The sequence below is a fragment of the Phasianus colchicus genome, chromosome 2, assembly GCF_987193195.1.
Source record: "Phasianus colchicus chromosome 2, bPhaCol1.hap1.1, whole genome shotgun sequence".
NCBI classification, from domain to species: Eukaryota; Metazoa; Chordata; class Aves; order Galliformes; family Phasianidae; genus Phasianus; species Phasianus colchicus.
The window spans coordinates 35892148-35910046 of record NC_143437.1 but is presented as its reverse complement, the minus strand read 5'-3'; the positions used below and the strand labels follow the sequence as shown (position 1 = coordinate 35910046).

The 17899-nt window shown below is 35.5% G+C and overlaps 1 protein-coding gene across 10 annotated transcripts in view; it reads right to left on the bottom strand.

Annotated features, from left to right (window-relative positions):
* RGS7 (regulator of G protein signaling 7) overlaps positions 1-17899 on the bottom strand; it is a 256768-nt gene that overhangs the window by 44675 nt on the left and 194194 nt on the right. For all 10 annotated transcript variants that reach the window (XM_090135373.1, XM_090135368.1, XM_090135378.1 and 7 more), the window contains 3 exons: positions 10172-10236; positions 8294-8370; positions 8078-8159 (listed from right to left, as the gene is read on the bottom strand). In XM_090135373.1, the coding sequence (XP_089991499.1) occupies positions 8078-8159; positions 8294-8370; positions 10172-10236 (224 nt within the window). The remainder of the gene's footprint in view (positions 1-8077; positions 8160-8293; positions 8371-10171; positions 10237-17899) is intronic.

Below are 17899 nucleotides of genomic sequence, written 5' to 3'. Positions count from 1 at the left end.
TCCAGATGGGTCATGAATATCTCCATAGAAGGAGATTCCACATCCTCTCTGGGCAACATGTTCCAGTGCTCCATCACCCTTCCTGTAAGTAAGTTTTTTTGCATGCTTTTATGGAACTCCCTATGTTCACATTTTAGGCCACTGCTCTTTGTCCTATCACTACACACCACCAAGAAGAGCCTGGCCTCATCCATTTACCTCCCACCTCCCTGTAGATTCCTATAAACACTAATTAGATCCCTTCTCAGTCTTCTTATCCCCAGGCTGAACAGACCAATGACAATAAATTTAGTGCTGAATTGAACAGATACAGATACATATTTAAAAACCAAAAAATTAAACTCACAACGCATATGGAAGAATTTATTTATCCCTACTTCAGTTAGTGAACAATCACATTAGTATGAATCTGTCAACACTACTTTCTATTGATACTATCAAGGAGGCTACATGGTAGGATTCTACTAAGAAACACAGCAGAAGGATGAAGCTTCTCTTGCTTTGCTGGTGAGTGGAAGACTTTATGTGAATCTGACTATAGACAACATTTGAACAAAAACACTTGAGGGTATGTTTAGCTAAAAAAATGTACAATTGCTACCGACATCTTTATATGTAAGAAACTCTGTATAATCTACTTGTAACGTTATCAAGTGCAAAATCTTAAAAAAAAAAAAAAAAAAAAAGTAAATTGAGATACTGTCTTTTTTCTTAAAGAGTATGGCAACTTAACTGTAAATCTACTTAACTATTCTCAACCAGAAGCTTCCTTCTATCTGATACAAATAAACTCACATATGTGGGACAGGATAACCTCACCTGTTGCAATAGGGTGGGAATTGCCTGCCTGTGTTGCTGCTCTGTAGAAGCTGAGGTAGAAGTTAAGTATGAATCAGCAGTGTGCCCTTGCAGCCATACAGGTTAATTACACATCCAGCTGAATTAGCAACAGCACAAACAGCAGGCAAAGGAAGGGATTCATTCTTTTGCTTAGCATCTTGAGAATAGTACGACTGGAATCCCAAGACCAGTTTTGAGCCTCGCAGACAATGCGATAAGATATAAATTCAAAATGGAAAAATCTAGTGAAGGAATAGCAAGATGATCAGGAGCCTGAACGTATGACAGACAAAGAGAGGCTGAGGGAATCAGACTTATTTATCTGTCAAAAGGGGACAGCTAATTGCTGTCTTCTGATGCCTGAAGGGGGCTTGCAAAGCTGGACTTGTTCCAGACATGCACCGCAAAAGCATGAGAAGCAACAGTCAGAAATGTCAATAAGGGAAAGTGGTGTTAGCTACAAAGGAAATATTCTGTGTAATAGAAAAAAATTGCTTAGAGGGACCGCAGAATCTCTATTCTTTGTGATTTTCAAAACTCGTGTAAACAAGGGCCTAGACAATTTTATTCAATTTAGCACTGCTATGAGCAGGAGGTTGAAATCAAGGACCTCCAGAGGTCCCTCTCAGCCCATGTTTTTGTGATACAGGCTATGATCTTTACAGAGAGCAGGGAATGAAATACAAATAATCCACAGTGTGGAACGCTCCAGTGAAATGTCCATGGCTGTGTGAAATTGATCATCCTGTCCTCCAATCTCCTCAGCAGCAGAATGGAAAGACAAGACTGGCTGTTGCTTCCTCTGCTCTCTAACACTCAGCAGTGTGTGTTCTGAACTCATAAAAATAAACTAAGTGTTGACTTAAGGAAAACTAAATCTCAAAGCCTCTTCAGCTAGAAAAGCATAACTGATATTTAAAATAATTCCATTTTTTCAATATGCACGCCCATAAATTCAAGGTACATTAAAGCAGTAAATGTAAAATTTCCCTGGGTTTCAATGTCAATTAATTTTGAAGTAGATTTTTTGCATTTGTTTTGCAAGCAGGGACTAACTGGTTAAATGTATTAAAAAATAACAAATTTAATGCTTCAGATTTATGCAATTTTACATGAAGTATCTTAGTTCCCACTTGGAAAAAAAAGCAAAAAAAAAAGAAGTTAGAGCAAGTAAGTCAAATACACAAATGTAAAGACAATACAGAGGTTGAAAACTGTCTTTTGAACTGTTTTTAACAGGAGATTATAACAAACATAGCAAGCTTAAAATTTGAAATATCCAGTGTTAGTGTTGCTTTCTGCAACAATCTATTCTGTTATTTCTGTCATGATTTCTGTTACTTTTTTAGGAAAGGAGTCTTCTAAACCTCAGCAGTCACTATTAATATTTCTCACTTCTAAATAATGGAAATGAAGATAATTAGATAATAAATACTTTGAAGAATATCAGAGTTAAATTTTATCTGTTGTTTTAATATTCCAATTTACTTGTGAATATTAAATATTCCAATTTACTTGTGAATATTAGCTGGATTGTGCATAGTTGAAAATCAAACAAGAATAAGAGGATGAAAGAAGCATGGCAAAGATAAAATGCCAGTGGTGCTCAGCTGGAAAAAAATAAATGAGGATAGCCAAAGGAATCCCCAGTTTGACCCTGGATATGTGGGAAAGTTTATTTTTCTCAGACAATATCTAGCATCAAAGGAGACATTAAAATCCTTTATTGAGCAAGTTGTCAGTAATGGCTAGGAGTGTTTCTCACAGAGAAAAACACAGGCTATATTCTCCTGCAGTGCAGCAATTTTTCATCTCCCAGAGATGCAAGGTATTAGAGTGTGTAGAACCTGTGAAGACTTATAAGGAAAGGCTGAGGTTTTGGTACAATTTTTTTTATATTTTTGCTTTTACCTCATTTTACTCTATGTTATGCACTTTGGGGTCAATGGGTAAAAAGGCTTTGCTGTGCAGGAGCTCAACTATTAATGACTTTGATGGTACAATGGAAAATTTTATAGAAACACTCCCAAGGTGCCAAGTACAATTGGTCAGCTCTTTTAAAAGAGTTTAGAGAAACAGCTTTTATAAGGTCCTGTCAAAGGCTGGTTGCTCTCTTTTTAATCCTTTAAAAGAAAATCAAATAACTATTTTCCTGATGTTTATCTGATAGCTCACTTTATAACTATTAAATCAATCAGCCTCAAATAACTGACAAAAAAAAAAAAAAAAATCCAGTAGCCATAGATTAAAGTCTATGGGGACATTGTAGAAATCGCAATCAGTATATTAGCTTGATTATGACTTTATATACAGATATTACCAAGTTCTTTTAACTCTCTACAACTCCAGACCAAACTTCTCTAAAATCGTATCACAATTTTCTTAGCTCTTCCCAAGAACTCTCTTTTCTGTTGTGAATTAGCTCATCTGGGAAGAACAGTGATGCTTTTCAATTAACACTGATAAATTATATTTAATGTTTAGGAAGAAAATCCCAAGATTTTCTTACAAAATAAATTCTGTAGCAGTTATGTTTCAAATTAATTCCCAGATGCCTTGCAAATTTGGCACGTAATCAGGAAAAAATTATTAAAACCTGCTTGTTCTATTGAAGTATTTTTCACAATTTCTTCAAACTTTTAATCATTCATCTTAAAACCTGTACTATACAACTAAATACAATCCTTCTGGAACACAAATAGGGTAAATACAGTATTATGAATTCAGTCTGACACTAAAATAAGTGAATACAATTTGGAAGTGGACTTGCACTGCAGCACTGCACAGCTGCAAATTTGGTTATATTCCTTAATTTGAATATATTGTTAAAACATGATACATCTGACAAGATGCTGGAACTATCTTTGAAAATAGTGATCTACACTTGAATAATATTATGGAAACAAATTAGTATTATCCAGCTTAGCTGCTAAAACTTGCCTATATCAGCTGACAATGTACAATCTGTTGGCTTTTAATTTCCTAAATATAGCTTTTCATGCTTTCTTATTCATTTATTGAAATGGCATTTCAGGCCTCAGTATATCCAATGTCAAATCTTTTGGAGTGGTTTGTACAAAGGAAAGGATCGTCCTGCTAATAATTAATAAAAGCTTTGTTAGGATTAAGTGTTCTCTCCTGCTGAAGATTTTAACAGAGAACTATGCAGGAAGCACAGAGTGAATTTAAATGCTCAATATATGTCCTCTTTAGTTAATTTCATTTTGAGTTATTACATAACAGAGATATACAGTTACAAATTTATTTATTAAAGTGAAATGAATAAGCAATAATCCTGATTGTGTCATTCACTGGAAATACAGCGATGCAGAAATAATGAATTCTTGATAAACTGCAAATACAGGCATAAGCATAAGTTAAACCTACTATAGATAAGTCTCTTATAAAAGACAACTTGCCATTTCTACCAATTAGTAACATCAATACATGCTTTAGTCAAGGATTTATTTGAAGATAACTGAGTACTATTAAAATGGCAGAAGGTCCCCTGTTCTGCAGTTTAAAATTAATCAAAGCATGAATAGGATCAATGGATAAAAATTTAACTAAAAGTTCTCTTGTTTAGACAAGAAAAATGAGGTTCAAAAAGCATCAGATACAGAAGAAATGATCAGTTAGTTTAATCAAGCCTTAATTAACGTGCAATACAGTAAAATCAATTGTTTTAAAAAGAGATGGGAAGTCACACTCAACCACTCAACAGCAAAGTGAGGGTTGCTTAAAACTTCAGTATCTTTTCCAGTATCTTTTCAAAAAAAAAAAAAAAAAAAAAAAGGGACCTAAGTTGCATGAGCTTCCTCTTTATACCTGTCCTCTCAAACTACAGCTCAGATCTTTTCCCTGAGTAATATCAGGCACAAAAGGAATTCCAGTGGCTTTGCAAATAAAGGGTCTTCTTGGGACAGGAGAAGAAGAGATACACAGAGATTTTCAAGAAATTTAATATAATAAACGAAGCCATAAATTTCATCCATATGTGAGCATCTTGAATTGTGACACTGATGCTCACATTCTCATTTCCTTGCTTGTTTAAGGTCAGATTTAGTACAAAACAGGGTTTTCACTTGAAGAGAATAGGATTTCATCATATCACTTTTGAAAATATTTCTTATAGTGGTTTCTTTGTCACAGAAAAGACATAATATATAAAATTCATACAAAAGGGATGTTGAAATGTAATTTTTAAAGACTTAAGTTACTTAAAAGTAAACTAGAAACAGTGCTAAAGAGTATATGACAGAAGTGATATGCTTAATTCTTTCTGAAAGCTAATCCAATTTCTGATTATTCTTAATTTACAACAGGTTGTTTTAGGTTTGTAGTGAGTAGTTTTCAGAACCAGATGTTACTGTACATAAATTACATAAATTGCATAGATTCAAAATTTGTTTAAGTACTATGAATTTTAATTAAGAATGTGTTAATATGATCTTTGTGAAAATTACAGTATTTGCAACACTGATGCATAAGGAAATCTGTTAAATCTGTTTTTCTACTTATTGTACTTAATATTTCAGCTTATTATCTCAGTTTCTACCAGAATTGAGTCCTACTAAAAACCAGGTCATCTCATTTTTCAGCATCTTTCCATCACCTCATCAGTTTTATTTCACAATTCTGAAAATAACACATTGTACAATACATTTATTTTATTACCAGAAGTGTGATTATTTGAGGCTGCCAACAGCTGCGTTGTCTACATTCCTTGACTGTTGGATGGGTAACTCCCTTGTAAAGGTACATGGTGAAACAGGTGCAATCAGAACAGATACATCACCAGATAAGTTGGATGGCATAATTTATGTTTGTTTCCTATAGATGTTTAAGAGGTAAGGCAGAGAGAAGTGTTCTGCGGCTGAACAACTGACCCAGAAAAGCTCAGGGTCTGTAGCACGTGAAGTGTGAAAAGAAGGACTGTTCCCCCTTAGCCAAGTTAAATGCAGTCCTTTGCCAAGTCTTTGAGGCTGATCTTGAAGAACAGGATGGAAAAGTCATTAAAAGCAGAATAAATGAAAAAAAGAAAAAGAAAAGAAAGCCCAGAACAAATAACCACAGTTATCCACTGCATGACCCTGAACACCCGGTAGTATTACCTTCTGGCTCAGATACTGAGGATCATGTTCAGACCACATAAATTACAATTTTAAAATATAAACAGGTAAAATGAGATCAATGGAAACAGAATCCAGTAAAAAATGTAATAGAGAGAAAAGATGAAGGTGTAGAATGTGTGACAAGGCCTTAAAGAAATGACAAGGTCACTTTTTCCTTACTTTCCTACCAGGCAACAATGTCATGAAACCCGTAAATCTTGAAATCAGAAGTATTTATAAATGTTATATCATCAGTGTATTGGTCTTAGAGTCACTTTTTCACCTTAACAGAGTCTGCCTAGATTCAGGAAAGCTATGAGTTCTTTTACAAAGGCTTCAATCCAGACATTTAACATTACTTTTCAAAGAAGAACAACTTAATTTCTTTTCATCTGTCTTCCCTGTTTTAGCTGTTTTGTTACTGCTTTTTGACTGAAACCCTAATTCTCCTAATCAATTTTCATTCAATCAGTTCCATAATCTGCTATTTATAGAAGTTTCAAAATTAGGGAAATGCTCTTTCTGGGAAGATGTAAAGAAATGAAAGCACTTAAAATATATTTACTCTGCCATTATTTAAAAAAAAAAAAAAAAAAAAGAAATGTGTTCCTGGGTTTAGCCCAAGTGCCAATGATTTCCTCTCTATTCTTCTACTAATAGCTCTTAAACTCAGAAGCCTAGATTGCTGAATATAAGTCAATCTTTTATCTTTGATATTTCCTATGTTTGCCTACAGCCAGGTTAAAAATCTCAGAAAGACTAGGCAGATTAATCCACAGTTCAGTCAAAGCTCTTAATCAGATTCAATTTCCTCTTGCTCTGATGTCTTTAAATCTCCCCTTATTGTCTGCCTATACCTTAACTAAAATCTTCCAAACATGGAAACAGCATCTCATTCCCAGATTCAAATCCCTTAAATCCATTTCTGCAGCTAATATAAATGCTGTCTGCCTTTAAACTTTTTATGTGCATAGAAACATTCCGTGTCTCTTCTATTGGCAGCTTCCATGAACATCAGGTGGCAGATTGTTTTTCTGCCCTCCTTTGTTGTTTAATGCCAGTGACTAGACAATAATGTTCTTGTATCTAATGCCTGCAGACTGAATCTTTCACTTCAAATGATTTTCCCTACTTGATATTTTAAATCTTACCTAAAAATCCATCTCTTCTACTGCTCTTCCAATACCACTCTACACAAGTGCAAGTTGACCCTGCTGAAGTTCACTATTTTTTCTTTGAAACTTTTTCACCCCATCCACCTCTTCTACAGGTTTCATCAACCTGACCTTACTTCCTCAAAACAATTACTGGGAACATAGCACCAGCTGTTGTTACAGTTTAAGTCATCTAACAACTAGGAATAAAAATGAGTAAGCTTTAGTTCCGTATTTACTAAAATGTCAGTGGAATATACAGTCCATATTCTATTTCACTGGCGATTACATCAAAATGTGTATGTAGCTTAATGATACGTATGAAAAACAGATATAATTCTGTAGTAATGCAAACCAGTGTGATTATTCACTTCTCAAAGATCAATCAGAATTGTTATGACATTTGGTATTTTCTCTCTCTGTTTTCACTCTCTGAAGAAGTAGGACTTTTTTTTTTTAATTTCAGATGGACTTTAAAAGAGAAATCTGACAAATCTTGTTAAGACTGTACAGCTTTCACACATCAAAGCTAACAATAGCTAACCTTTATTCACATTTAAAAAAAACCTGAAAATATGACCAGTGAAATTGGAAGGCTTAGCGAGCAAATAATTAGATTAAAACATATTCTGATTTATTTAAAAGCAGTTTTAGATATGATGATAATTTGGTGGTGTGACTCATACCCTGCAATACATTTGAGACTGTAATAGCCAAAAAAAGTTACTGTCTGATTCAAGAAATTAGACACAACAAACCTATTTCCTGAAAACCCTAAAATGTGAGTAAACTTAAAAGCAGTCTTACATAGCAGAATGATAGAAACCGTTGATACTGCAAGTAGAAAGGCAGGCCCCAACTCATGCTTTACAGTCCTTTTACTTGTTTCCACACTACTTGAACACCCTACAGAGATTAATGTTCACCATCAGTCCTGCTCCCAGGCAGCACAACTCCACCAGCACTCACCACTGGCCGGTGCACATCCCAAAACGCTCGCTCCTGGCTGTCAAGAATTTTCCTTTCTATCTTGTCTCTCTTCTTGTCAACTCTGTCATTGTTACGAGATATTTAAAAGAAACCGTATTAGTGATTTGAAACATATGAGGTTTCCAATATCTTATTTATCCCCTACTCCCTTTAAAAGCACACACACATACAAAACTCATCTTCAAAGGAACTTACTTTGCTTGTGCTTCAGCTTGCATAAAAATAAACTCCCACTTCCGAGCAAATGCTCGCTGTAGCCTGGCCAAGCTCTCCTGAAAACAGATCACAGTTTTGACAAGTTAGATAGCAATTTACTGTTTAATAGTTTTTGCCTTACCTTTTCCTTCTCCCATGCCTCCCCTCAAAAAAGACGTAATGCAAGCCATGGCGTGTACCAGTGTAAATGTACCTTATGATTTAAAGTGTTTGCACAAATCCAAAGAGGATAGAACATTACATCAACACTACTTTTTAATGTCCTCACTATTCTTGCTCTGAAAATTTGATGATAAGGATGGATGAAACCCTCTAACAGAACATGGGATTTTTGAAAGATTTCCATGTTCTGGGTGTCGGACTGTAATAATGCAAAACCACATTCTTGTTTTATACCTACTCATGAAAGGTAACAGAAGAAATTTCCATATTGAATGATCCACATGACAAATTCCATCAGTTGCCTGTATGAGTGACTTGTGTTTGATAATGTTGGCTACATACAAATGTATTTAAAATACAATAATGAGAAAGTAGGAATATTTTTGTAATGTAGGAGTCTTTCAAGCTATCCACTGCTATTCTCATTTCAAAAGAAATGCAGACTAAAGTTATTCAATCCTGCATGAGGAATGTATATATACTATATTCTACTACTAATAACAAGAAGAAGATTTTCCAAACCTTGAGAAAATTATTTTGGTGGCGCTGGAAAACAGTTCCATGGTCTGTGACAGCGCTTTTCTATCTGTCTTAAGCATAAGAGGCAGCAGCATGCAGTATGATAACATGGAGAAGAATGAGGTACTTACATTCATCAAGAAAGATCCCAGTTGCCATTGCACAATGTTTTTATTGAGATTAAGTGAAAAAACATCTTTAAACTTCCTAACAAAAAGTGTTGTGTTAATTGTATTTCTATGTATTGCAAAAGTCTCTCAAATAAATTCTTACCAAAAATAAAGATTATAGAGACTGGAAATCTTGTAAATACCAATAAAGGCTCTTATGAATAGTATACTAGAGGTAACTTTTCTAAGGTATGCAAATATAAAATCATACATATCTCACAGAGCAGTTCACTGAAAAGCAAGTTTGTGCCAGAAGAGGCAATGAAGTCTGTCAGCATGACGCTGAGGCTGGAGTATTTGGCATGTTGAGAGGTCTGGCTGACTATCCTGCTATCATGTCATAGTAACAGAGCTGGACAGCTTTCAGTGCAGAGACAGGACTGTGCATGAATTTTATGTTGACACTTTCATGAAAAATTCAGGAACTTTTGGGGGAATAGGGATGGAATCCAAACCATCTCCTTGGTCAGTGCCATCCTCATCACCTAATCAAACTCCTTCCTTCTGGCCCCAATTACCTTGCTTTCTTGCCTGGGGCAGAGCACAATATTTAGAGTGGGAAGTGCTTCTACTCTTAACAGTCTTTGCCTATAGTATAACTGATGAGATGTAAGCTCAAGTGCCAGCAACACTTTTAAGAATGAGATTCATATCTCTATAGCTACTAAATGTTTCTCAAAACATTGCCAGAGACTTTTCATTCAAGTCTTTATACTACGTAGAATACAGTTGCTTTCAAACACATGAGGTGTATGTGGGATTTGCAAGCAGCTGTTTCTGATCCTTGCATGATGATCCAGTATTGGAGACAAGCCAAACTGTCAACTCTTGCCCAGCCAGCCTTTGCTACTCTCTCTGAAACAGTTTTTATGACTCCTGAGCAATGTCAAACCCACATGCTGGCAAAAGTTGTACAACTACGGAATGCCCACAGTTCTCATGCTTATCATTATTTTACATGCTAATTAAGATCAGCAAAGAAATTTACTTTTCCTCGGGTACTTACAGCTTCATAGTCTGCTAGCTCTAGCCTTGCTTTATTTTGCATTGTCCGCTTGCAGAGGTAAACCGCTGAAACAGAATAAAAATCATACAGGATTTGCTACTATCTCACAAACACAGCAGAAGAGAAATCTAGAGCCTTCATCTATATTTTACTGCTTGCTCTCTTTTTCGTTTTGAATTCTTCTTCTGTTCTGAAAAGCTTTAAATGCAGGATCAATGCTACAAGTAATTTAACTGAAATTACAGGTCAGATATAAAGGTTCATTAAATAATTATAAAATGTGCTTTATGTAATAGATGTCATATATGAGAAATGCACGACATACTTGCAGTGAATTTGTTTCATGGCAAATTAAAGACAAAATGGCAAAAACATATTTAACTGTGTGTGCATTCCTCAGGAAATATAAAAATTGTGTACATAAAATTTTAATTAAAAACCGATTCAAAAAAAAAATTCAAGTATCATACAGGACAGTCTGCAATGACTTCCATTTAAAACAAGATTAGATCAAAAAATGAAAAAGGAGTAGCTTGTATTAGATACAAATCTTTCATTCTTTTTTAAAACCAAAATCATTCAGCAGTTCTGTTCTGCCTCCACCTCATGCTGACTGAACAGAATAGTAAAATGGAACTAAATACTGTTAGCATGAAAATGAAAGTTAAGGCTACGTAGACAGCACAGTTATTTCTATTTGAATAAAAGCTTGATTCTTAATTCTTTAGTCTCTATATTCTTTACAAATGAAGCGTATTTCTGACAGATTTATTTATTTCCCATCACCCCAAAACATTACACAGGATGCCCAAAAAGATAAGGAGGGCAATACAACTCCTTCTGCTAAAGACTGGCAGTGGTGTCTACCCACATCACTACTTCCAAGCACATTTTCATGTGTAAGATGGGAGAATCTTTTTATCAGTGCAGGTAAGAAAACCTTAATATAACAGTGGTTTCTGTGATCAGCAAAATGAGCCAATGGTTCTGCCTAGGAATGGGCAATGACTCTAACTCCCAACTACTAGCTTCTCCACTACACACACAAAGGTCATGAAGAGAAATAACTACACATAGGAACATCATTCTTGTAATCTCTAGAAGGAACTGTTTGTTTTGTATTCAACTTTTACTTTGAGGTAATCAAACCAATTATGTATATTTTACAACTCTGAAGGAAATATATTTATGTCAAACAAATCACTTGCAAATGCATGGAAATCCCCACTGATGGATGTTATTTTGGTGCAGTTGATGACAAGCACTTCTCATAACTCCAGCAGCAGCAACAAGTGTTACTTGACATAAGATGAAGTTATTTGATACAGTTTTTTGTCTATTTTTTCCTCATTTAATATATATAATCTAACCTATTTTCTTTCACACTTTTTCAATTCCTTTAGGAAGCAATGTCCACTTCCTCTGTTTGTTATACTCCCGCATCCCCTCTGGTTCCAGTGCAATTTCTTTGTCTTTAATATGTACGGATACAAATACACTAATCACACATCTAGTACAGCAAGCAAAGAATTTCTATAGTCTCTGTTTCCATACATTTTAATAGTACTATGCAATTACACTGTGCATTGGCACACATACTATAATGTCACAAAAAGATTAGATGAATTCTGAACCCTTTGTAGCTAGGATGTCTTCACAGTACTAGGAAAATAATAACGACAGAGATGGTCTTTAATATTTAACTCCTCTGATAGTGAAACATTTTTCCCCATTTTCCTTCAAAATAAGTTATTTTTTTGAACATGAAAAAACATTCCTAAAATGCTTGAAAATATCATCAATAAAATTTATACATACGGTGTATATTTCATAGAAATGTGTAGACAGTTCTAAGAATTCCAGAAGTTGTCCATTCCAACCATTTTAATATAAGCAAAACAACTTGCACTTGCTTATCCTCTTCTAAGTCATATTTTCATGTTCCCCATTATAGGCACCTTTAATTAGCTTAGCACTTCCTTGAATCCCATTGTAGATAAATTTTGGTATTGGCATCTCCTGCTATTTTCAACAAAAGTCACTGCTTAGAGGCAGACAACTGTCCACCTTTCTGCCTGAGGAGGCTTCAACAGTAGAGGCATCTTCAGATCACAGAGTACTCAGAGCTGGCAAGATAACCACTAGGTCACCAGGAGCAGATGCAGACAGAAGAATTAACTTTCTGGACTATTAATATAATATTGTGTCTGAGAAAATCCTTGTCTTCAATATGTGAACATACCACAGTATATTTCCTGCAGTTCTCTTAATGATCCTTTTTGCTTCAACTCCCTGGCAAAGAGTCCTTATAAGAACACTTGTTTCTCATCATGTACATAGTTAGCCAAGTCATATTCATCCCCTAGATATTTTTCTCCAGAAAAAGAATTTCTCTAGTATCCAGATCACCTCCCTTTCAGGAATATAAAGGTTATAATATTGATGGTTTGGAATATTCCCAGTAAAGGTTTAGTTACCTGGGAAATATAACATGTTTACTAGTGCAGAACAAAACAGCAATGTCTTCAAGAACATTCCTACTCCTTGACTCAATATACCATCATTGCGGTGTGCTAACAATTACATCCTTATAAAAGTGCATGTTTGAGGATCTTTTTAAGAGCTACTGTAGTCAGAAGAGAAGCGGGCAGCAGCTCAGGAATTTGAGTTCACTAATTCACAGTCTTGCCAATACAAAACCTTGGCTTGTCCATAACAAAATTTACTAATCTATTGGAATGCAGAAAGAATGTGAAAATCTCTCATTTTCAGACAGAACTTTTGAAAATACAGAGAAATAATGTTTCATCCCTTTGAAGCTTAGAGCAATGAGATCTGAAATATGGATGCTGCTGTCTTTTTCTGGTATCACTCCTTTTCTGTACAAAAAAATGTAGGTTCACATTGAGCAATGTGTCTCCTGGTCCTCTACCAAAAGACAGTCATGATCCCTTGGCATTTCAGAGTATGACAGTATCTGCTTTTCTAAGTTCATCATTTGAAGGAGATGTTTTTACAGCTTCATTTGGAACTACAATCTGCAGTAAGGTTCTCAAACTACAAGTTGCTCTATTTTCAGATATGCTTTTCCAGCACAAAAAGATGATGCAGCTAATGACAACATACCCAGTGTTGTGTTTCCCATTCTTTTCCCCAAAACATGAACATCTGCATTGGTAGAATGGAAATTACAATAATAGAGAAGACATTTCCAGCTCATCAGTGTTCATTTGTGATCTGCTAATGGGAGATTTTTGGAACTGCATCTTACATTGACTTACCAAACTGCATCATTATCAGATGGTCCTTGGTAACTGTGGTGTATTGGCAGTTTGACAGAATCTGTAAAATTCTGCACATTTCTTTTATGCCTGAAGGAAGCAAGTTGTCAAAATATTCTTTTTGTTCTTACATATCTTCTTGTGATCCTACTGCTCCACATTAGAACTGGAGGCATTTCCCAGCCAGGAATGCTTATGCTTAAATAAAAGCAAGAATGCTGAGAGAATGAAGAAAGTTCGAAAGACTTCAAAGAAGGGGGATTGTATCTGAATTCAGCCAAAATTTTTTGAAGCTGAGTACTATTAATTGACTGTCAAAAAACAGAAAGATAGGCTGTAACTGTTCTTTCAGTTTATTCTGAAGCAGAATCTGTTTTTGAGCCTGTACTACTCTAAACCAGCACAGGGGGAGGTCCATTAATTTGTAGCATATGCAATAAGTAAAAAAGACCTTTACTGAAAGTGACCCCCAAGGACCCTGCTCTTGGGTTCACCATGGAGCTGCAAGTGTTCTAAGCAACCCATTCCAGGACCTCTTCTGACCCATAGCTGTGTTCAAGCACTGCTTGATTTGTACAAGGTATGCTTGTAACCAGCCCTATATACTACCAATGCTGCCCCGACTTCCTGGCTTAAGAGAGGACTTTCATGGTCACTCAATACTTTATTGGTGAGGGATTAGCCCCTGCCTGCACTGTTGCCACCCTCAAACCTCATATATCTTCTATTGCGGAGCTGCCTGTGCTTGCTGTTCCCTCAGAGTGTTGAAAAATGCTTAACATATGGATGAATGATACACTGGGAACAGGGTCTGATTAATAACCTCAATTTACTAAATATGGACTGCCACATACAATCTTATTTTGGTGCCAGTGTATTCTAATGGATTTTGCAATCAACAGAATTGCCTCCATTAAATTGAACTATGTATTTAACACTATATGCTTTACAAGTTACTGATTAGCATGAGAAAACAGATTTTCCAGCAATTTAAAATGCAGTGTGAATATGTAACATTTCATGCTGGAAGATGGCCAAAGATATACAAGGGCTGTTCCAAAGTAATGCCTCCTATTTTATTTTGTTGGCCCAGAACATCAGATGCGGACGTTGGTGGTATGGCTGTAGAAGTTGAGCCAACCTGCCAATATTTAACTACATTTTATTGCCATGCAACAGATGGCAGCAGAGGGGCACTCTAACAAGTGGCATCTCACATGGAAGTGTATATGAAGCAAAGGTGTGGAATTGAATTCCACCATTTGGGGAAAAAAATGGCACCTACTGACATTCATTGATGCTTGCTGAAAGCTTCTGGACACCAAACAGTGAGTGTGAGCACAGTGAGGCAGTGGGTGGTGTGTTTCAGTAACAGCAACAGTGCTGTGAAAGACAAGCTACATTCTGGAGGGCTGTACAGATTTTTACGAGCACAACATGCAGGCTGTTGTTCATGATGGAGAAAATGTATAGCTAATGGTGGTGATTATACACAAAAATAATGTTTTATAGCTGACATTTTGATTTATCCAATAGTTTTTTTGTGTTCTTTTTATCTGTTGTAGTCCCCATGGAAATAAATAGGAAGCATTACTTTGAGTGACCTACATTATATAAAGGGGTATTTGAACCACAAACTGGAATTAAAAAGCAGTGTTATCTGTGAAGCAAGACTAGTTGTTCTTGAAAACTCTGTTCAGACATTCACAAAACCTGGACAATTGGAGAGTTGAAAGTGAAAACCAGAAACTGGAGAGGACTTTTCTCTCCTCCAAATTTTTAAATTGTTACATACAAAATAACATATTTTCATGGTTAATTACCTCTGTTTCCTGCTCAATTGCCCAACTGTACTTGAAAATTCACACAAACTTCTACAGATCACAGTGATAATTTCAAGTTTTATTCTAGAATCAAGAACTGGACTGCCTATTCGTTGTATTAAATAAACATACTGTCAGAAACAAAACAAACAAACACCTCAAAACACACAACTTCCAACTGAAAGTTAAAGCTGGGAATTTAAGGTTGTTTCTAAAAGGGGTCTAAATCTATACAGAGCAGAGAAAAAAAGCTTCAGCTGAATCCTATGGAAGTATACCCACACCTCTGAAGACCACAGATAACGCCACCTACATATCCACCACCATGTACACAAACTTAAAACCTCTTACGTAACTGTCCCAGTGCCAACAGTATTACAGCTTGATCTACCCCTAGATGGTGGGTGTAACATTCTGTGAACTTCATTTTCTTCACTGAAGCCAGATTAAATTTATAGCCTCTCTGAATCAAAACTCTCGTTTCAGAGTCAGCGCCTAGTCATGCCTAGTCAGTATTTAAAGTGCAAAGAAAACAGAAAGTAATGTAATCTCCAAGGGTTTCAGTGTGCCCTGTGGGCAAACAGAAGTTCTCCATATGTGAGTATCTGCGTCAGATGGAGAATTACAGGACAATAAGCACAGAGCATAACTACGGAACAGAGATAATGAAACCAACTCTCTTTTAACATCAGTATTTCTAGAGCTATTTATGCCATTTTAAGATCTGCTCTAAAAAAATAATTTTTGGTATTTGTGACTGCTGTTGAGTTTCTCTTAATCATAGGAAAAAAAGATAATTTTCTTATAGGTGGACAAATGGGTCAACCTCATTTATCAGTAAACTACTGCACCCTTCAGTAAATGCTAGTGACATTAAGCAAGACCATGACAGTTTATGTGTGCTAAATATCCAAATGGTCCAAAACAAAATTTCTGTAATAGTCCTACCATTCACTAGCTTTTACTCTGTGATCACAACATTTCTATAACATTTAAGGAATGATTATAAATTCAGAAAAGCAGAGCCAATTAGTTACAAATTTCTTAAATAAATCAAGGACAAGAAAGAAACCAATTTCAAAATACCAGGGAGTTCAAGAACTAGGGTGAGTTCAAGAAAAAGCAAGTCTATCTTTTTATACACAAAATTCTCCAGATTATGTTGCCAGGTAAAATTGTGCAAGGTGACAAAAAAATGGTACAGAATAAAGGCCACCCAAATCACCTAAATTCCCATGAATTTGCTATGCAAAACCCAGCTGCAGGGATGGCAATTACTTAGTGTCCACCTGGCAGAGGGCTGACAGGTTAAGGCTAAAAAAGACATTTGTAGTCACAGCCTGAAAGCTCTAACTTTGATATTAAAAATGAAACATTAAATATATGTATATTTATATATATATATATATATATATATATATTTAACGTGGTAAACATGGTGATTTGAAAGCAATTCTGAAAATTATGTTATGTTTATAAACCTCAGAATCTCTATTTTTAGGGGACCTAGATGCAGATTATCAATGCTTTTAAAGTAGCACTGTTAAAGTAATGCTGCCTACATTGGTATGAATATAAATGCCTTGGCCAAACACACTTTACATGTTACACGTATTACAGAGATAGATTACATAATCATGAAAAAAAAAAAAAAAAAAAAAACCAGGTAAGTGAGAAACTCTGAAATGGTGAGGGGATTGGAGAGCATTTTCAGGAAATGCCTCCTGCTTACAGAGCCCTAGCTGTGGTGAGCTGTCAATGTCTGAATTTGTTCAGAACAAAATTCAGGACATGCTTATTAAGGGAAACCTTTTCATTACTTACAGGACAGAAATAGTTCCTAATGAGTGAAATTTGTAGCTCTGAAGTATAATATAATAGGAAAAATCCAGAGTGGAAAAGTAGTTTACTTAAACCATCTTTCTGCTAGTGCAGTTCTCCTTAAAGCACATTTCATGGGGTTCTACTCAGATTAAATTTTATGCATATCAAATACCAGACCCAGCCATATTTTCTTGAGGGACAGTGCTGCTTGTTAGATTTTTAGTTCTCACCTAGCTCCATCACCAAGATCCTAGTCAACACATTTTGTGTATCTAGTTTCTCAATGAAAAGCCACTCACATAAGGAGTGACAACCAAGTAGTACAAATTTGGTAAATTATTTGAGATGGGTGGAAGGCACTGTTTCTCACTTCACCTGGAAAACCAGGCAATTTTGAGATATCCTGAGGCAGATCCTTACAATAGAGATCTTTATTAAAGACCCAAGAGGATTGTTTACAGGAGTCATTGCTGACATACTCTAGCTGACATGAGCTGTTGAAAAAATGGGTATTGGGCATCAAGATTCAGGATTATAGAATTGTAGAGCTATGCACAAGCTATTTACACTATATTGATAATTTTTTCCTCATTCTCGTGGCATAAATTTTAACAAAGATATTTTTATTCACATCTGACAATTTATATATAAGAAAAATGCTACTTTGCTACCAGTTTGCCCCAAGCTACTGACTCATATTTATGGATTCATTTCCAGAGATGCTGAGCACATGCAGTTTTCCAGCAGAGTTCAGGCAAGCAATACGGCTTAATATTTCTCAAATCGACATTGCTTACTGC